We start from the raw sequence: 23,235 nt of genomic DNA, 5'->3' as shown, positions 1-23,235 counted from the left end.
TACTACTGTGAGAACTGTTCTTATGAAAAATTTCACGACAAAGCCATCAAAATTGTACTGATCAAAAGCTCGGTCAGAATTTGATATTGAACTAAACGTTCTGAAAATATAATAAAGCATGTACCGTATTATAGATAAATTTCACGCCCCTTTACCGAGCCATACGAGTCGCGCGTGGACATACCGTTACACTATATGAATTACACTATATGAATTAAGTGTTTGACCGAAAAAGATAACGATTGTTTTAAATCACATAGCAAAAAGAGACAATATTTCAAGGACAATATATAAAATATAATCTGTATAATTACATCCGCGATAATATACAAAACGAAGCACGTTCGTGTCAATTTTTTCGAGAATGATCACACCATGAGGGTCTGCATATAGTTCACCAATAACTATTTAAATAGCTAACATGAAGTGGAATTTGTTCATCATTATTCATTATTAATAGGAATAATATCCAATAGATATAACACTGAATGGTTGCCAAATGAGCAATTACATGGTTATGAGCCATTGATACGGAACCAGCTACCACTTATTTGCCAGTCCTGTATGCGTTCGGGATGATTAAATTCAATGTTCTTCGCGATGCAGTTGCTAGCAGTCATTGAAATCCCGTTGTTCTAAGCTTCTGTCAGTAGAAGGAACCTTCGTGTACGTTCCCATTTTCCTTATAAATATTCAGGGTAATGCAAGATGCTAAACTTGAATGTGATTCAAAATATATTTTCAGTTGCATCAGATCTTCAGACCAATCACTTTAGAAGTAGCCAAAAGTGAAACGTTCATATCGCTTGATAGTAGAAGTGAGCAACTGGTTGTATCTAATAATAATAATAATTAAATTTCGTAAACTACACCACAAGTGGTCAAAGCAATAAAAAAAAAATACAATAATGTGAATGATGACAAAATACAGAAGTTGCAAAAAACTACATGACAAATATAAATGAGCAAAATACAAAATACTTTAATGATCTCATTAGTCATTAGTCATTGTAAATCAGATTGCTTTCAGAGAGTATCGGTAGGTGAAACTGTTTCTTTCGTCGTTATAATCACTGATGACGAAAAGCTATATAATATACTGATCAAATGGTCCAAGTATTAATAACATCTACCACTCGCCAATATATCGAAAATCAAATCCAGATCTATTGTTACATTGCATTCAGTGAAAAAAATGGTTAAAAATTCGGGCAATCTCAGATATTTATATACTTCAAACCTATCTAAAAGTTCCGCGTTGTATGAAATTTAGTGTATATTCATTTGTTCTTTCTGTTTGACTGTAGTTTGTAGTAGAGGTCTGTAATGATACATATATTGATAGTGTTTGACTGTAGTATGTAGTAGAGATCAGTAATGGTACATATATTGACACTGTTTGACTGTAGTATATAGTGGAGGTCAGTAATGATATAGATATTGATACTGTTTGACTGTAGTATATAGTAGAGTTTAGTAATGATAAAAATATTGATACTTTTTGGTTGTAGTATGTAGTAGAGGTCAGTAATGATACATGCATTGATAGTGTTTGACTGTAGTATGTAGTTAAGGTCAGTAATGATACAGATATTGATAGTGTTTGATTGTAGTATCTTGTTGAGGTGTCTAATGATACAGATATTGATAGTATCTGACTGTAGTGTATAGTAGAATTTAGTAATGATACAGATATTGATAGTGTGTGACTGTTGTATGTTGTCTAGGTCAGTACTGATACAGATATTGATAGTGTTTGACTGTAGTGTATAGTAGAGTTTAGTAATGATACAGATATTGATAGTGTGTGACTGTTGTATGTTGTCTAGGTCAGTACTGATACAGATATTGATAGTGTTTGACTGTAGTATGTAGTGGAGGTCAGTAATAAAACAGATATTGATAGTGTTTAACTGTAGTTTGTAGTGGAGTTTAGTAATGATACAGATATTGATAGTGTGTGACTGTTGTATGTAGTAGAGGTAAGTAATGATACAGATATAGACTAATACTACAGTCAAACACTATCTATCTGTATCATTACTGACCTAGACTACATACTACAATCATACACTATCAATATCTGTATCATTACTGACCTAGACTACATACTACAATCAAAAACTATCAATATCTGTATCATTACTGACCTAGACTACATGCTACAATCATACACTATCAATATCTGTATCATTACTGAACTAGACTACATACTACAATCCGTCCAAATCTGCCTCGAACTGTAAGAGTGTGTAAAAACTTGAAATAGAGCGCTTTTCAAAAATTCAAGGAAATAACTAATTGCATATTTTTCAACACTTTAAATGAGGTTTCTAAATGGTTTTTATGAGGTTTTATGTAAATTTATCAATAATTGTGCCTTTTACATTTACTAGCTAAAGAACAAGTTATATTGAGATAGGGTTCATCATTCGGTGATCATGAACAATTTCGTCTAAATCGTTAAGAATTGTGCTTTTTCGATTATTTACAAGTTACAGACTGAACGCATTTCGAAAGACAATGCCTCATAACAATCAAAACATTGTTAATCTTATGATTTTTCATTCATAATAATCACTCATATGATAATATACTAATCAAATAAGCAATTAGATGCTCAGTAGGAAGACTTTGTTGTTTTCCTTGCACCAATAGTCCAAATACAGGAACAGTTGTCTACAAATCCTACGCATACCGCCGCATTGAGTCTATTTCTAGCTTCAGTTTTGGTGATTAAAGTGTCAAGGTTCGCTTGGGTTCGTCGTGTTGAAGGGCACCAGAAATCCTGAAACTCTATAATTCTTCTTCTACAATAGTTAGTCGCACCTTACACCTCAGGGGATGAAAAGAAACCCAGACTGGGAACCAGGAATATACAGTATTATAGCTTGGAATTTAAAAATTCAATAAAAGTCTGTCAAAAGTATAGCTTTTGTAATTATAAACGAATTGCTGACGCATTCCTTATGGTTCACATCATATAGCGATTGTAGAAATGTTTTGGACTGTGAAATTTAGCGTCCAAAATGCCCGAAAACCACAGTCACCGATATTAAATATGGCGGATATTTTCCTTCGCTAGGGATATTAAAATGCTTAGTTTAGTGTGCACAATGTGAAATGTGCACAATATTTATATTTTTGAAACCTAAAAAGTGTAATTTTTTGAAAAAAAAATTGGATGAAATCCACAAAATGAAAAAAAAAGTGGTAAAATTTAAATACCACGTTTTTCTCCATAGACTAACATGGTGACATTGGCCTAATTTAACAAGTTACCACGCCATGGTATATAGCTGTAAGGGTACATATGACTATTTACCACGCTTACCACGCCGGTGGTATATAGCCACTGCCATTAGAAACCCCGAGGATATAGATGTACCTTGAACATTATATGCTAGTAGGTTAAATGTGCGGATGAAATGGATACATATGAAGTGTGTGTATCCACTGAATAGGTTGAGTGATATTTAGAATATATGCAGCAACATAGACATAATGCCCATTATTTTCTGACGTGTAATAAAAGGTTGGTGATTAGAACCAATGTTCCGTAGATTGATCCCAAATCCAACTTTATGTTTGCGTTCATATTAAGTTACTAAAAGCTTCTTCACGCCTCGGGTGATTCTTGTAGAAAATCGTTACTTTGGAACGAAATAACAAAACTTCATCAGTCTAGATCCAATCGAACCCCGTCTCGCTTTAACAATATTGCACGCGATGCCATGATTACGTGACGTTGCTGGGGCGAGAGAGAAATACTATCAGTTCCGGCGTTCCAGGCCACTAGGATTATAAAGAGAAAATTCGTCATGGTAACGAAATCGCAGTTATTGCTGAACACAAAATTCATACCGTAACAAATTAGTTTTCTTCAACTTCACGAAGAGTGACTTGAAAACTTAATTTACTTTCTGCATGAGTTGAATGAGATCGAAATGTAAAACCATGCTGATGAATAACAAACCAATTTCTTTTCTTATTACAGAGTCAATTTCTTATTATCTGTGTACGCTCTAATATTCCATAAAATCTATACAAGAAAACTGCTTCTCTTTCCTTTTAGATTTTTTTCAATTTTGACATTAACCCAATCACATTTTAATACCTTTCCAAAAATCCCTATTTGTCTCTGGTTACGTATAACAGGCATACAGCAGAACTACCGCAGCGGCATAGTACTGAATTTAACCGAATTGAGCACTGAGTGAAACAAGAATAATATTTTGGCGTTCCGTTACTTGGATTTGTCAGTAAACTTATTTGAATGTGGAACCACCTTACCTGTAACGTGGGATACCCTCTTACTCGTCTTTATTATTATAGATAGTCGACATGGCAGGGTAACGCGAGGTACCTTTTTCTTCTGTCTTAATGTGCCTATTAAAGTTATACTAAGTCTTAGAATGAACATAAAATTTAAGTTCTCGAAATGGTCAATATGAGTATATATTCATCAGTTAGTTTACCTGGTGTCATAAAGTTACAACAGAATCCCTGTAAAATCTAGAAAATTGATAAAACTAAGTAATTATTGAAAAACGCTTAATATGGATATTAGGCCTAAGCGTTTTTCAATAGTTAATTGCATATTCATGGATAATTAATAATAATTAATAATAAGTTTTTTGGATTTATCGGATTATACAAGTATCCTGTTATTTCATTTATGACACCAGGTATATCTACTGGCTCTTATTCGCCAAGTTTAAAATTCTGAAATTGCCCGAAATTTCCAACCTAGTTTTTGCCCGAAAAAACTTGCTTTTGGGGCTGCGGGGGCTGACCCCTCTGTCCCCCCTTTGTCTCTGTTACAATGTCGGCTAACAAGATTAATAAAAACAAAAGAGAAAACTACCCTACGTTATCCTGTCGACTATTTATGATAATGAAGACAAAAGAGAAATGTGTCCCATTAAGACATAAGAAAAGGGTATCACGCGTTACACTTTCGACTATCTATATTAATAAAGACAGAAGAGAAAAGTACCCCAAGTTATCCTGTCAACTATTTATGATAAAGAAGACAAAATAGAAAGGTGCCCAAAAAAGACACTAGAAAAAATTATCCTATCGACTATCTACATTAATAACGACAGGAGAGAAAGATGCCCAATGTTAGCCTGTCGACAATCGACATTATTAAAGACAGAAGAGAAAAGTACCCCAAGTTATCCTGTCGACTATTTATGATCATGAAGACACAAGAAAAAGTTAACCCGCGATAGCCTGTCGACTATCTATATTAATAAAGGCAGAAGAGAAGGATTCCTGACGTTAGCCTGTCAACTATAAAACATAACTTATTTATATTATTCCGTATCTAATATCAACAATTTCATCACAATCAAATTACATTTTACATCATATTACTGACCCAATCAGGTAGATATTTTTAACTTTTAACAAAATTCATGGTTTAATTGTTAACAGACACTTCATATCAGATTGTAGTACATATCTTACAATAGAAGTAATGTTACATTTACAGCAATGGTTATACAACATGTACTTTGATTTGGTCCTATTGTGCATGGAAATTACACTCATCATGGCACTCATATCTTTGCTAAACAAAGTACTTGTATTTTAATTGGATATGACAAAGTAGTTAAGATACAGGCTTTTGAGGCATAAAAAACATCAAAATAAGTACCTTCATAATACAATATACTGATTACAATGAGGTTTCAGGAAGTTACAATAGTTTAAATTAAGTAATCATCAGGCCTTACAAATCTATAATTTGGAGAAAAGGAGAGCCAGTAATTATTTACCTCTGTTAAAAAAAAATACACTCTGGGAAAGGGGAGTGAACAATTCATCTGAAGACCAATATTAAAAGATAGGAGGATTAGATTACTCGTAAACCATATTAAGAGAAAAATATTCATTAAAAAATTTCTTCAAAAAGTGTAAAAGGTACTGTTTTCACTGTAAACCTACATTGATAGGTTAGGGCAAATGTATGTGGTAATCTCTTCACCTATGTACCAACCTACATTGGGGGTGGAGGAGGAGGTGGTGGAGGGGGTGGGGGAGGAGGAGGAGCACCAACTGAACTTCCTTCTGAACTTATGAATGGTGGTGGAATTTCAGGTTCTGAAACAAAATAACAAATATAAATTTATTACACTTTATATTTCGTTTTAATTTTCATGCAATACAGATAATCAAAGCAAAGATAGTTTTTATGTTTTTAAGTCGCTTTAGGTATACTGGGTGACTGTCTGCAATCACATGGTCCAAGTCAGTCCATCAAACCTTTATCAGTATCCAGGAAACAGACTGAGAACAAGTTTGCCTTTTTTTGCATCATAATTGTAAGAAATAACTAACAAATTGTATGATTAGATAACTAGAATTTTATTTGCATTTGTTCAAATTCCTAGGTCAACCATACATTAATAAATTAAAAGAAAAATATGAAAGTTTCCTAAATGAAAAGTATTTTTAAGAATTTCTGAACTTCCTTTAATGAACATGAAAAAACATAAGGTCCATTTTCACTCAAAAAAGGGAATGTCTAAAACAGAACTTTTTCAGAACAGGGCCTTCATCTTAATGATCCTGAAGCAGCTGACTTTTTATTATATTTTCATAAAGCATAACATCTAATTATAATGCTTGGAGTCATGTTTCAATTGAGTTTTATTAGCATTTATATCTACATGAAGATTCAGTTGAAATCAAACATAAATCAAAGTAGAAAGACAATATCTTAATTTAGTATATTAGCTACCCTACACACAATTCAGTATACCCACACACAATTTAGTATATTAGCTATCCTACACACATTTCAGTATATCCACACACAGTTTAGTATATTAGCTATCCTACACACATTTCAGTATACCCACACAAAATTTAGTATATTAGCTACCCTACACACAATTCAGTACACCCACACACAATTTAGTGTATTAGCTATGCCACATACAATTCAGTAAACCCACACACAATTTAGTATAGTAGCTACCCTATACACAATTCAGTAAACCAACACACAATTTAGTATATTAGCTACCCCACACACTATTTGGTATTTTAGCTACCCCATACACAATAATGTATACCCACACACAATTTAGTATATAAGCTACCCTTTACACAATTCAGTATACCCACACACAATTTAGTATATTAGCTACCCTACACACAATTCAGTATACCAACAAACAATTTAGTATATTAGCTACCTCACACACAATTTAGTATATTAGCTACTCCACACACAATTCAGTATACAAACACACAATTTAGTATATTAGCTATCCTACACACAATTCAGTATACCCACACAAAATTTAGTATATTAGCTACCCCACACACCAATTGAACATGCTGTGATAACAAAGTTATGTAAAAGAAAATTTTCCCCACTCTTTTATTAGTGAACAATATTAATAACATCAGACTTCAGACTTTTTTTTCAGAATTAATATAGAAAAGGAAACTGTCAAAATATAAACATATTTGTACATATCCAGGTAGGATTTAGTAGTTTAGTTAGTGATCTTTACATTACAGTTTACAATGTTTTTCTTTACATATATAAAATTTATATTATTTAATAGACTCTTTGAATCAGACCTGGATGAGCTCAAATGTCTTTTTATCTCCAGATGACTTTACACAGACCAGATTTTAATATAAAGCTCATCAAAGCATTCAATATCACCATATAAGATTGGAAGACCAGAATAGTTAGAAGTATGTAGAAATATGCAGTATTAAATAGTGTTCTAACAGACTAGTAAGAAGACAGAAAATCTTTAGATTATGGTAGCAAGTTATAACTATACTTTATCTTACCAGTTTATCCAGATGCTTTAATATAAAATATAAGATAAAAATATTGAGGGTTGTGGTAAGTGAAATATTGTAGTGTAAAACAGCAAAATGTGCTATATGGTTCATAAACAAGGTATATCTATATATCTATAGCTTAATGTTAGGAAATGCAGGAATTTAATTCTATTTTCTGATATTTTATATACTGTATTTTACATCTTGAAATGATTTATTTAAGATCAATGATATGAAAACTAATTTGAATGAACTTTATAAACTTCAACAGGAATGATTATTTGTGAATAGGAATAGTGTTTTCAATCTATCACCACTAAGTGTAAATACCTACCCTGATTTTGGGTTCCTGTAGAAGGGCCATTTTGATTTTCTTGACTGGTTGAATCTGTTGAAGCCGATTGGTTTGAATTTTCAGCTGTAAAAATAAATAGATATATGCCACTTTTAAGACCTTAACTAAAAACTATGATAATCACACAATGATATTTGATAAAAGATATTTTAAATTAGTCAACAAAAATTGTATGTTCCTTATGGAACTTCCCTTGATAAATTCAACAGTTAATCATAATTTTATATAATCAACTACTTTCATTTAAATTTTAATAGGGTCTTCTTACTAACAGAATAAAACCAAAGATTTGGTTATAAACAGTTACAAAGAATTAATTTTTTAATATGGAATAAGACACATTACCTTTTTCCTTTTCTTTTTCTTCTGCCTTTTCTTCAGCTGCTGTCATGTCAGCCCGGAAAAATATTCTTGCACTACTTAGTGAGTAATACAATAAATCAAACTCCTAGAAAATAAATTGACAAAATTGGCATATTCAGCTGACCAGGTTTGACTTATACTCAAAACTTACTCTACCTAAATTCAATAATTCTTTTGAAAAATATTGTACTTTTGATACCATTATCTGAGTCAAAGAAGAATTTTCTGATAAATTGCCAAGAGCAACACATAATAAGACATATCTGTCTAAACTGACATTAAACAATATAATTTGATAGAAAGTCTAACCTGCATGTATAAGTCAATACGTTTTAATGTTAAAGACATTGTTTGTTGTAATTTTTCATCAACTCTTCCTGCTGCTTGCTGAGACACTTGATTCTGTAAAATTAATATTTTCTGTTAATTTAAGAGCAGTGATAAACTTTTGTGAATCTGAAAATTCTGTGTGTTTTTTAATTAAAATGATGCTTAAAAATGTGAATTAAATTCAAATGCTGTTGCTTGAATATGTTATCCATTAAGTAGAGATTGTAATTTTTACCATTAATTCTTCACAAAAAATAACAAAGCAAAGTTATGACTAGATTAGACTGGATTCTACTCAACATTTCTTTTGGATCAACAAACTGATTAAAATGACTGACCTTATCATGATAATATTTCTCTCGTACTGATTGAAACCAATGTAAAGAATCAAATTCATGATACTGATCTAATAACTTCAATATATATGCTACACCTATATTAATAAGAAAATATCTCAAATATTAGCTTTGTTTATGTGTAGTTTGTTAACATGTGACTTTAGAATGTTATTAGAAAACAGATGTACATTTGAGACAATGAATCCTTATCACAGATTAAAACAAATTATTCTCAGTCAGTTATTAACATTCTCCCATGCAGATATCTACATGGTACAATATTATGCATATTGTAGAAGAACTGGATGTGAGATTGAATCTGAAATGTGCTAGAGATAGTCGTAGTAGTTGAGATTCATTACACTCTGATACATATACATACAAATGTATTCAAAACTAAACCATACACTGCTAGCAAAAAAAATGTACATCTCAAATTTTTGGGGGAATTTAGGTAGACTAGTTAGTTCAGATACGGCAAGTATTTGAAGGCCTACTCATTTGTAACTCTAGAGTAATATCATATGACATATTTACCCATAGAAAAGCCATCATCTGTAAAAGCTGCCCCAACTTTATTCTTTCTGTTCATTTTCTCTTTACAACTAATAGAATGTTCTACAAAGTTTAATGTCTACAAAAAAAAATATTTGTTGGACAGATTGACTACATCAAAAAGTATAAGTGAACCAGAGTTTTCTATCCTGATATAAACCTTGAACTTTTGAAAAAATAAACTATGCAATTTTCATAGCTCAATATCAATTATAAATTTAGACATATTCCCAAGTTTCATGATAAAGATGAACAAAAACTTTGTAATGTAATCAATATTGATTGACATTCAAGTAGTTATTTCAATACCACATGAAGTGTAGGTACTTATATATTTGTGTGACAAATCTTATACAATTTTTGTAGGTAAAGTAGAACAGCTCAATAGGTATTTTCTTACAATGTACATGCTATTTTAAAGAAATGGCTGAAATTTAGATTTTTTTGCAGAAATAATGTTAACATGCTATAAACTTTATAGTTTTTGAGGTCATGTGCCACCAAGTATATGCAGATAACCATATTCATAAATACAGTAGGTATATTTCAACTACTATATTTACTTACCAAAGGAGGAAGAATAACAAAGAAGTTTCTAAGATGCATATTTTTAGGATTCCTGAATTCTGGTGAAAATACATCTACTAACATCTGAAACAGAACACAAATTAATCAATTGTATAATGACAGTAGTAAAATAAAAACAACTGTTTACTAACAAGTGGCCATAATACCATAAATAATAACAAATAAAATATACCTTAAAATAATCTGTTCCTTCAGCAAAATTCTTTGCCAGATTGTTGATAACCATATCTAGATTTCTGGGGAGAGAAAATAAATTAACTAGAAAAAGTGAAAAAAACATGGGGAAGCCTGGAATTGCAGAGAACATAAATTTCCCAAATAATATATTTCATGGGTTCTGTGAATGTCTCTTTTTTTGTCATTGGACCCTTAATTATCAGTGTTCCGCAATTTTTTTCTTATTCAACTATCATATTCTTAATGGACTACCATTTAATTCTGAACTGTCCAATTGCTTACTATTCTATTCTCACTGAAGAATCAGCTCTAAATTACTTGTATGTAAATATTAAATACTTAATTGTATGTAACTATCAAATACTTACTTGGCAGCAGAGGTACATTCTCCTGATAATCCTTCTTCTGTACATAATTCTTCAAAACTGATGATATCATCTAAATCAGGAATGAATCTAATGGCGTTACTACAGCAATGTAAACCTCCAGACCTAATCATTCTTATATAACCCATAGCATTTCCTACAAAATAAGTACATGTTATTACCCATTAAGTGTGAATTACATGTGAGAATATAACACTATATGATAAATTACCCTTATGTTATCATGTTACATAAAACTGATATTCTAATTCAAAAATTTTCAAATTGTGTGAAAGACAAGCAAAGTCTGATATTCTAATGTATATCTAAGAATCCTTTAATAACACTATTCATTTTGCTTTATGTTCAGTAAATTCCTCACAATTACGTTTGTAAGTTGAGTTTCATCAAATATTTTTACATTTGTAACAATACTGATTCTCTTGGACACTTATTTGTTTTGTTGTCCAATCTGGTATATATGTCAAGTGAAAATTTCATTTAATAATAAAGTTACGAACCTATCTGTGAAATCAAGGTACGAAACTGATCTAAATAGCTCTCTCCATCTGGTGTCATACCCAGTTTTCTTATTCCTTTATTAAACTTATCAGCTCTTTCAAATGGATATTTCTGATCAGTCTGCATATGATTTTCTCGGAAAAATTTCCAATCCTGAAAAAATTAATTACAATAAAACAACCAAGCCAAATAAATTTAAAATTTTCAAAATTTATTATTCTCAAAATTTCAATATCATTTTGTAATTTTCATTTCCTGAAGAATAGGGTTAGATGTCTCCATCTTTACTTTAATGTAATTTTCTTGGCTACTGATACAATCATATTACTTTTAAATCATTATAACATTAATATAAGCCTACCTTAATTAGCCTAGATTTAATATGATCATCATACATAAACTGAGAAAATATATAAAACTTCTTACGTAAAAACTGGTACGTAAAATTGATCTAAAAAAAAAAAAACACAAAAAATAAAACTGAAGAATTGAAAAAAAGACATAATCTAATTAATCACGCGTGCATGATGTGTTGAAAAAAATGATATAATTTAATTAATGATGCATTAATCATTGAGGTGGGAAGATAATTTTACAGTACAGTCAAACTAGTATTAAGCATGTGGTCAAGTGAATGCATAGTGTGCACACAATTAAGAATGAAAAGTTAATATTTTGTTATTACAGGCATTTACTAACAATGACAATAGGCATAATAACAATTAAAATAGCATAACTGATGTTCAACGTTAAAATAGTCTTTAGTTTGTGATTTTTACTGTTTTTTTCCTGAAATATTTACCATTTTGCATTGAATGTGAACTATAATGGACTTAGCAATAATGGCAAATTTGGTTTTAGGCCAATATTAATATCAATATTCTGCTATTCAATCAAATTTTAGGATTTTAATTCAAGGATTTAAAAGTTTGGTGCATGATTAAAAAATTAATAACTAAGAGTTATATTCATGGATTAAAAACAGAGGATTTATGTTTGGCAGTAATTAATATTAAGTTTAATTTATATATCGGATTTACAAGAATTAATGATTATTGGCTTCATATTGTAGGGTGACAAATGTTCAAGGTCAAGAAAATTGAAAGTGCTGCTGCGTCAAGAGGGTGGTGCTTAATAGAGGTAAATTTGGTTAAAAATTGCATGGGGTGAATTCTTGGTGGCTGTTCATTGAAGGGTGGTGCTGAATATGAATATGAATATGACTGTATATACAATAGTGGATATTTCAAATTCACAGACAGTGTTATACCATGTGTTGAAATAGATTTAACTATGTGCATTTTCTGCTGTGTTTTATGTCTGAATCATGTTATTTGTATATGTGCCTAATATACATACAATATATATACCTTATCATTCATTATACCAATAATATACGTTCTTATAGAGTTATTCATGTGTTTTATATACATTTATATAACTTACGGTTGTGTTCATTATACCAGTACCATGTGTTCTTATAGAGTTAGCTATGTGTCTAATATTGATGGTGTTCAAATGTTTATTATTACTTGTTTTCTCTATGAATATCTACAATACAATAATAATATTTAATATTATAAAACACAGATACTTTTTTTTCATGAAAAACAAAGTTTCTGTTCATGCACACGGACTTAATTTGTTAGCCCCTTGAGATTGCCAATCAGTCTGAAGGAATTTCTATTATCAACAGACTTGAAATCTAGAAAAATAACAAATTGTAATTAGTTAATTAAAAAAAAAAAAAATAAGTTAATCTCACCTGATTATTTAGGTTATAAAGAAATTTGGATACAAAAACATGAATATTTCTCATTATCTCTAAAACATCCAAGCCCTGAAATTAGAACATAGTTTAATATTAACCCAAATATCTTGATTCTTAGTATTACTATCATGACAGTAGGGCATTGTAGCTAAACTTGTTGCCATGGGTTTGTCATAAAAATAAATATTTCTTCAATTAAATAAATAAACAAATGCATAAAAGACAGCTACATGATCAGCACAAAAGAATAATATCTAATATCTGATATTTTATATTTGGTGTTTTGTTATGCAGTTCAGATCGTTAGTACTTGGGTTTTTATTTAGACCTAATTCATTTAGTTTCTGAGCTAATCCAATATCATTGTACACTATTCTTGCGTTCATTTTAAATCTTTCAGATATATATTTCACCTGTTCTAAAGTCTGACTAGGAAGATGAGGTTCAACTAAATTTAAACCATATTTCTGTTGTGCCATGTTTCTCATTTCACCGTAAGTTTTCCAATCATGTAAAGCTACTGTTGTTAAATTATAGAATGTTTTACTAAGATAGCTCTCTACCAAGGCTAAAAAGCAAAAAAAAAAGTAGAACAATAATGTTTGATTTTGAAGACAATGAGAGGTTTGGAGGGTAGGTTAAGTGTAAAAATACCACAAGTACAATGTGGATAGTAATATAGCTGCTGATACAATATATTAAGTCATATATATACAAATACCACTAGATTCTTCTATTGGTATATCAATTGATGACTAAAACTTTAGTTTACAACAGGCAGACATAGAGCAGAACCTTGAAAGTACTTGTTGTGGAATAAAAATTTATTTCCAGATTTCCAGATAATTCTGATTGAAACATTCCACTGCTTAAAGGATAACCTTATTAATTTAATTTGTACATATTTTTTTTTCTTCTTTTAGTACAGTTTTATGAATTCTTACATTGAAAAATGTATAAAAAATATGTTACCTCTTATATTGATATATCTATCAAAGAATCTGATAGGTCGTATTTTAAGAAGATGTGATAAATCTTTGATACCAACTTTAAAGGGATTTCTATCATCTAGTTGAAGATGTTGATGTATATGTAAACGTAGATCAGTTTCTATATATCTACATAATGGATCTATTAGATTCTGAAAAAAATTACACTTGATACTAAATTTGTTTAGACCTAGTTGTAGACATTTATATTCACTATCTTGATGCAATTTTTTTATCACAAAATCAGCTAATTACAGATTTCTACTGAAATTTCTTAGTTCACCACTGAAACTTGTTGGAATTGTCATTTTGTTTCATAATGTCTTAGATATGTAACAATTTTTTATGTACTTTCTTAAAATTACATCTATTTATTCAACAGACTCATCCTAGTTCATTCTAATCAGGTTAACTGACTTGTCAACAATAACCTGAATATCCTGGCCTTTTTACACTATGTATGAATGCTAATATATACAATGATATCATCCATTCATATTTCTATCAACACCCATTGAGTATCAAGTGAATGATTTAAAAAAAAATTATTCTTAACTTACATCATTCAAGAAGGCCATGATTTCTTTGTCAAATACAGTTAATAATTCTGTAGAGTCAGGAAGATGTTTTACTCTTAACATTGGTGACACACAATCTTTGATAGCTGTAAACATATACTGAAATATACAATAAACATAAACTGCAATATACAATAAACATATTATACTGAAATATACAATAAACATATTATACTGAAATATACAATAAACATATTATACTGAAATATACAATAAAAATATTATACTGAAATATACAATAAACATATCATACTGAAATATACAATAAACATATCATACTGAAATATACAATGAATAATAAACATATACTGTAATATACAATGAACATATTATACTGAAATAAACAATAGAACAGAAACACTTACATGTATTCTATGAGTATCTGTTACATTATCACATAAATCAGTTAAATATAATGGTAGTATGACTCTATGCCAGTATATAAAACTACAATCACAGGCCTGTCGAACCCTAAAATACATGATAAATACCAGCATAAAAATCTTTTCAAGCAAAACAAATTCTGTAATAGAAAAAAAAAATACAAGTATATCATGTACATATCCACATAACATGGATATTATCAAATTAATCAACCTACAATTTGCTTCAGATGATAAAATAATGTAAGAATCAATGGTATATTATACAATTACTAGTACTTTTAAACATACATAGTCTATTGACTTACCATATACCGGTATGGCAATATAACTCTCCATAATGAAGTACAAAATACATATCTATATAAAATGAAGTACATCTATTGTTTGAAATGTGAGATGCTAAGATTACTTACTTTTCTCTGAATTCACAGATAGCATCTAGTTTACGTAATGTTTCTGCTAATGTATTCAATTCATCATCTTTAAAGGCTTTCTACAATAACAAACAGATCTTTGTCCCCAAAAAGTATCAATAAACCCAAATAGCAATCAAGCAATGACTACTGTAACAGTTGCTATAGATTCTTAGGGTTACTTATACAACTATATACAACAAAACTATTTGTCAATTAATAAAAGCACCGAAATTATAGGAAAAACTACCAACCATTTTAGTTCCAACAGAGAGAGCTAGTTTTAGTATTAATCTACGTTCTTTAGAACCAGGACCATGTAGTGCTGTTTCTGCTAGTACTAGAGCTGATAGTACATCTAATCTACGTTCACTATATTTTTTATCTGATATTATTCTTTTCTGAAATATGATATACATAGCCATTTTCAACATTATCTTTGAAGCCTTTGTTTTGTATTCATTTGTGTATGATTTAGACATGAAAGTGTTTTCTAAACCTGACTTTATGCACAGAATCCAAGAAGTTTGGTAATTATTCTCTTATTATTTCTCAATTGCAAAATAATTTCTTTTGGTCTATAAAGATTGAAATAAATATTACCAAAAATATAAAAATAAAGAAAATACAAAACATCAGCACTATATATTTACCTTGGCTAAAGCTATAGAACTGAGGGCATTAAAACATAAATGTTGTATAATATGATTAATAGATTCAGCTATTAACATTGTTCTTCTATGGAATGTGTGTTCTATGGCCTATAATATAAAGTAAACATTAAACAAATTTCATGAATCAAAAAATATTTCATGCTGAACATTCAAAATCATTATTATAGCATGCAGTGTATCCAGGTAGCACAAGTGTCAAAAATTAAACATAATTCCAGGGTAAGACTGAATCTTGAATTACAAAATTATAATTTTAAATATTTACCTTCAATAACTCCACTAATTTACAAAGGGAGAGAACTGCTGTTTTGGTCATTGGTTTTTGTAAGGCCACATGTAAGTTCATTACTGTCCGTATTAGATGACTTAGATTGCAAGCATATAACAATCCCTAGAAAGTAGAACAAATATCTTCATATCTTCATATAATTGTTCCTGAAATTTCTATAAATGTTTCCTTTGCAATGTTTTGTGTTTTTTTTTTCTAAACATACAATAGCTTTATATTTCAAAGTTTTAAGTATACATGTATAAGGTAATAATAAATATATCAAAAATAATATAATTTGATGTTTTAGTTTAAAACATTATTGAAAATATTACCTGTATAAAGAGAACAGCTCTATTGTTTAAATCTTCCATCAATGTACCACCTCTAGCAAGATTAGATTCCATTTTAACCATCCAGGCTGAGACTTGAGTACTATATACTTGTATATCTCTACATAAAAAATACTTTTTAATGTAAAATACAATTTGGCAGAGTGCTTTATCAATTTTATCAAAAAATCAACTTTGTTTTGTTTTGTAGTAAATTTGTTTTGGACTTGTATTCCATTACAAGAAATAGAAATCTGAGATTCTCAAGGATTAAAAGAACAAAAGGACAAAAATTAAATCAGATAATAACTTTAGTATGCTAGAAACACAAATATAAACATTTGAAATTTTATTCTGTTATTAAGTTCTAGTACAGTCATGAAAATTACACCTAGCAGACATCTATTAATAGTTACTTAAAAAATATAACATTAAATAGTATCCATCACAGTATTAGCCTTCTGCTGATGTATAGAGAATTTTTTTTACAAACAACAATGTAAAGAACCAGTGAATTGCCAGGCAAGCTAACAAACGCCCACTACCAGCTGTCAGAAATGATAACAATGTCTTTAGTGACCTAATAATGAAAAAAAAATAATTGCCTTTAGTCAAGGCAAAACCTCAAAAACAGTTCATCTAATTCCGACATGAACAATGTCTCATCATTGTACACATAATATGAGTCATTGCCTTTGTTCTTGAAAACGTGTTCAATTTTTAGCTCGTGAAAACTCCAGAAGGCAAATCTTCAGTGCGGTAATGAATAATAAATCCAAGTTTTGTCAAAATCCCGCAAGAGTCATGCCTTTTAGTATTTAAGAGCTAAAATTTGAAAGCGTTTTCAAGAACGATAACTCCTATGAAGCATATTTCGATTTTTCTGATTTTCAATGAGATTTATCCTTGGGTGATAACAAACACTCATGCCAAGTTTCGTCAAAATCCATGAAGAATTGTGCCTTCTATAGTGTTTACGAGCTAAAAATTGAACCTGTTTTCAGAACAAGTTATACTTATTTTTTGATTCTTCCGATTTTCAATAGGGTTCATCCTTGGATGTTTACGAACTCTCACACCAAGTTTCGTCAAAATCCGTCAAGAACTGTGCCTTCTAGACGGACGGACATGGGTGACGGCAATATACGCCCCCCATTTCATGTGGGCGTATAAAAAGGATATGTTAATGGACAACAGACCCTCATTTGTTATTTTATTAGCAGGGATAATGTTAACATAATAAAGGGAGACAACTACGATTAAGACAACAATCATTACTATTACAATAATTATAACCAACCTTTGTTTACAGTTATTACTGATATTAAGATAGCCATAAAAGATAAAAAAAAAAAAAATTTCATTTGTTTTCATTTCTCCAAGCATTTTGCATTATGAACTCAGTAACAGGCTTTTGACATTTTTGACAATATTAAAAATAGCTATAAATATTCTTTAATAAAGAGTAATAGGCTCTTATTGCCAATAACATTATCATCTCAATCTGAAAGTCCAAACCACAATTTAGAAATTCTATTAGTGGAATGTATGAAGCTAACTGTCTCAAATAATTTACTAAACTTCATTAAAAGAATTACCTGGTTAAAAGCTGTGTTTTTTGCTGTAGCCATGTTGTTTGCTGTGTTTGGACAGCTAACTGGGCCTTTCTATCTAACAACTGATCTATATTAGGCAGACGTGACTGTATAAATTGACATGGAAACCAAACTACATTTCCCATTATATGAACACATGGAATCTGAAATAACAAAAATTAATCATCAAAAACATTTATTGCACTGTTTAGAAATCAATTAATTGTAGTTTTATACTGGTAGTGTTTTAAGCTTTATAGAATAAATGAAGAAAGCAATTCCATTTATTTTGGAAAATAATAGATGATAACTCCATCCCCAACTCCACCTTCAACTGGCTGGCATCAAAATGTTTGGACTGCGGTAGATAACATAACTAACCTTTTTATAGATATCCCACAACTGTTTAAATAGTTTCTTATCAACAACTCGGAATATTTGAAAATGTAGAATATACAATCCGCAGACACCAACAAATTTATACCGATGATCTATTTCATTATTCTCACCTAGTAACAAAAATAAATAAAAAGATCACATATTACTTTGCCCTAGATCAACATTCACAAATATTTAACTTACACTACTTAAAGAATGTTTCCATTTCTGAATCCACAATAACTAAAATAAATCAATATTTCATAAAAATACATCTTCTGTTTTAGTGAATTGTGCCCTAGTTTGTTTTTCGGTTTTTTCTGCCACAGAACTGATTTATAGCAGTCGAATCTGCTTTTCTGCCAATATCCATTAATTAAAAAGTTTTAGGAGAAACAGTTAACAGTTGACAACTTACCTATTCTACCCTCTAACTCTACCAGTATATCCTTAATATTGATAGCAAATTCTTCAGCTAAATTAGGATTTTTACTACAATTAATTGTATTACTATCAAACTGTTGTTCTACACAATTCTACAAATAAATAACACAGAAAAATAATTATATAGGTTATACCATATAGCATACTACTTACCAGACATGTTCTAAATCCCATAGGCTGAAATCTATAGACTAAAGACCAATGAGAAGCAAAGAGCAATAATTAGGTACCTCTTCTCTGAAAAACTTCCTACATCTATGCTAAAAATAAGCATATATTGGTATACATAGAGAAAATAGAAAGTACATTGTACTTTGATCATAATTATGGTATCTGTTTTTAGATATTTGATATTTGAGATACAAAAGAAAAGTAAATAACAATACCTGATATATCATACCATCTAATAACTTTCCCTCTAAAGACATCAATAATTTCTCAAAAGGTCTTAATTTTTCTTCTGGTACATTAAATTTACCAGGATCATGGCGTACTGATTTGACCATTCTGAAATTCAATTTGGACAAAATGATTTATTTTCGTAATTTCCTGACCATAATTATAGTAAATTAAACTATATAACAATCTGTAAAAAAAAATTACTTGCAAACATGCCCTTTTTTTTTTGAATATACTTGAAAATATTTTTTTTTTATAAATATACTTGAAAACATTTTTTTTTTATAAATATACTTGAAAACATTTTTTTTTATAAATATACTTGAAAACATTTTTTTTTTATAAATATACTTGAAAACATTTTTTTTTATAAATATACTTGAAAACATTTTTTTTTTTTAAATATACTTGAAAACTTCTTTTTTTTTTTCAAATTGACTGATTGTTGACTTTAGATAGACAATATTACAATATTTGGAGATTTTCAAACGTTTTGTTGATTTTTTTTCCCTGATTTTGTAGTTAATGTATGGTGAATATTCTCTTTTTGATGATTGTTTGGATTTATGTATAAGCTTTAATATTAATCTAAATTAAGATAGTTTGACTTACCTCTTATATAACATCCAGTGATCACGTATAAAAGATTGGTTAGATATGATAGAATCTAATGTTATTAATACACCAAGTAAATCAGCCATATGAGAATATACAGGCTAAAACATATAATAGTTCAATTAAAAACAAAAATTAATAAATTCCTACATTTTTCTCTTCCTTCTGACAGAGAGAAACAAAAAAGAATCTTACAAGTATTCAAATATGTATTTAAAACTTATAACTTACAGTGAAATGTACATCTGTAACATCAATCAATTTAGGTCCACTTCTGTAAACAAATCATAAACCAATTAAAAATTGCATAAAAATTTGTCAATGTATCAACTGTCAGAATCTGACATTTACTTATATCACAGTTACAATTTAAAGATGATAAACCAATCAAATTAACTCTATAGAATACATTTTGTTATATTGGAAGCTAAAATGGCATTCTTGAAAGAAAGAGATATGAACTTACTTGTAAGAATTATGTAATGCTGATAACTGTTGACAGATGTTCCTTATTACATCATAGGATCTGGATACAAAACATGATAGTTCCTGGAGAAATATAGTAAAAAAAAATGTTAATCTTACATAATATTTCAAATAATGAGTCTGGAATATTAGTTAGTGCAATTTGTCATGTTACATTCATATATCTTGTGTTCTTTATTTTCTGTCTGGGTTAGAAGGGATCACTCAACATAAGATTTGTCATAGCAAGAAAATATCAAAATAGGCTCTTTAACTGAATATAGAATGGTGTTTTACAGAATAACTACACATCTCAGTCATTGAGACAACAGAAAGATCAGAGTAAGACGTATTTATGTTATGAAGAAGGTTAAGAAATATAAAATAAAGAACTTTATGTTATACCTGGAATAATGGTATCATTCTACCCATCTGAACCTGAGCTTCACCTTCTTCTAATCCTTCTTCTGGCTCTACAACAAACATGTACAAAATCACTACCGGTACTACATATTCTTCATATTGTTGCATCAAAACTATGATATGCCAACTCAGTTTGCAGCATAATTACACTTCAAGCAACTGACCAATCGATAAATCATGCCTAGGTAGATCTATGCAATGACAAAAGGGACAACTTAAAGTAAAGGAAAGTTAAGAGCAACAAGACATATTTTAGAATGGCATTGATAGAAATTATGAGACTTCTGGCTTCCACGATAACTATCAATATTATTTTGCACAGCAGACAATTTTAACGATAGGGCATGTATCAAACATTATGTAAGCTACACCCCAAACTTACCACCTTCACCATAAAATAACAAAGCATTATAAAATTTGGTTTCTGCTTCATGTTTTAAATGTGACATTTCACAACATAATGCTGATAATACTGTGATTATTTTATTCAATACTTTATTATCTGTTTTAACTAAATTTAATAGATTGGTTTGTTCGTATGGTAGCATCTGAAACACAGAAAACATATTATTCAAAGCTAAATTACAAATTACAAATTTATTTTGGGAAAAGTCATAGACCTTGGCTACTCCTCTCAAAGCCTACACAGCCAGTAGCATTCTTGATATTGTTTTTTTTTCCACATTTCCATACAAAGAGAAAAAGTATATCAATTTATCCTTTTGAAAAAAATATTTACCCATATACATGTACCTGTAGAGCAATAGGATCAAGACTCATGTCCCAGGCATCTCCAATAGAATCATCCAAAGCATCTTCAATTTCTTTGAGTTGAGAAGCATAATCTTCCAGAAATTTTCCATATTTCTTAAGCTGTAGTTCTCCAACAATTTCTATGAAAAATAAGGCAATACATTAAAACGATCTTTTATAAATAGGCTATATTTAAGAGGACAAGGGTACGAAGACAAGGGCAAGAGTCCATATGAGATACTCCAAACTGCTAAAACTGTGGAAGACAATAATCTTTTATCCCTTTATCAGATATTGCTGAAAATCTGACAGAACACACACAAGATCAGACATAAAATTGATAATTGATAGAAAAACATAACTACAATATAATTAACTGTGTCTAAAAAAAATCCAGTGTTAACATACTCAGAGAACCGTCGTCAAACTTGTCGAATTCCCAATCAGTAGACGACGCCATTTTGACACCGCCTCACGTGATCATGTGACCTCTACTTTCACTTTGTTTTTCTTTTTAAAGCTATCATGCTTTGACAATAACAGAAAGGAAACAAGATGGTGTTTAACACCAAAGAAAGGAATAACATTAAATGGAAGATTTTATGTGTTTGTCTTTTTAACAAATATAAGGCTGTGAATAAATATTCAGTAACTTTGCATTGTACACTCAATGGTTTGGTCAGGCCCCACCCCCCCCCCCCGGTCACCGGTCACTTTTTTGAAATACACCTTTTCTTTTTCTTGAGTTAATAGGAGCGGCAGGTAACTGAGTCTGAGAGAATAGCCAACAGTGGTCATTCTGGTCAGGCATTTTATGGTAGAGTAAGTGCACCAGTCAGTTGCTCTTGCATTGTCGATCATATGATGAGTATTTCGATATTTTGATTATACGTAACGAAAAATAAGGTTATGGCTTTCAGGGCGGCCGTGGATATTCGCCACCCGGGTGGCGAATAGTCTACGTCCATTAATTTGACTATTCGCCATCCGGGTGGCAGAAAAATCTCTAAAAATTCATGAAATGTCAGCCTTTTTGATATAATTGTTTCTTTCAGTGACATATTAGTCGACTCTGAGTAATTTGTAATGGATTTTGTCAGGTTCAGACAAGACCGTGTTAATATAAATTTCTTGCAATGAAACGAAAGTAGAAATTCCGCCATTTTGTTTACACCAAATTAGCATACATCCCAAAAGGCCCTGTTAGTGTTGCTATGAAATTTAGCATCATACGTTTGTATAAGAAATCCGTAGAAAAAAAATGAAATAAAATAAAATTTTACGTCCTACTTTTCTGCACCTGTATGGGCTACTGAGGATGGGCAAACGCCATGCAGT

The 23,235-nt window shown here is 30.1% G+C and overlaps 2 protein-coding genes across 2 annotated transcripts; one reads left to right on the top strand and one right to left on the bottom strand.

Annotated features, from left to right (window-relative positions):
- Positions 1-6,737: 6,737 nt before the first annotated feature.
- LOTGIDRAFT_113516 (hypothetical protein) lies at positions 6,738-6,962 on the top strand (the record flags this gene model as incomplete). The annotated part of the gene is made up of 1 exon (XM_009051759.1): positions 6,738-6,962. A coding segment is annotated over one exon (225 nt), but the record flags the coding sequence as incomplete, so codon positions are not given.
- A 1,527-nt stretch (positions 6,963-8,489) lies between these two features.
- Positions 8,490-22,357, bottom strand: LOTGIDRAFT_113446 (hypothetical protein; the record flags this gene model as incomplete). The annotated part of the gene is made up of 31 exons (XM_009051758.1): positions 8,490-8,624; positions 8,849-8,959; positions 9,208-9,302; positions 9,745-9,841; positions 10,330-10,413; positions 10,523-10,586; positions 10,896-11,049; positions 11,414-11,567; positions 11,776-11,865; positions 12,861-12,965; positions 13,180-13,254; positions 13,599-13,753; positions 14,158-14,326; positions 14,735-14,851; positions 15,118-15,223; positions 15,552-15,631; positions 15,806-15,952; positions 16,205-16,312; positions 16,491-16,616; positions 16,829-16,946; positions 18,424-18,584; positions 18,802-18,929; positions 19,217-19,334; positions 19,629-19,749; positions 20,254-20,357; positions 20,488-20,530; positions 20,723-20,805; positions 21,127-21,194; positions 21,527-21,692; positions 21,898-22,037; positions 22,306-22,357. The coding sequence occupies 31 exons, from the start codon at positions 22,355-22,357 to the stop codon at positions 8,490-8,492; spliced, it is 3,474 nt and encodes a 1,157-aa protein (XP_009050006.1).
- Between the last annotated feature and the right edge of the window lie 878 nt (positions 22,358-23,235).

This window comes from Lottia gigantea (assembly GCF_000327385.1).
Source record: "Lottia gigantea unplaced genomic scaffold LOTGIsca_17, whole genome shotgun sequence".
NCBI classification, from domain to species: Eukaryota; Metazoa; Mollusca; class Gastropoda; family Lottiidae; genus Lottia; species Lottia gigantea.
The sequence above is the reverse complement of the archived record's forward strand: the minus strand, read 5'-3'. Positions and strand labels throughout refer to the sequence as shown.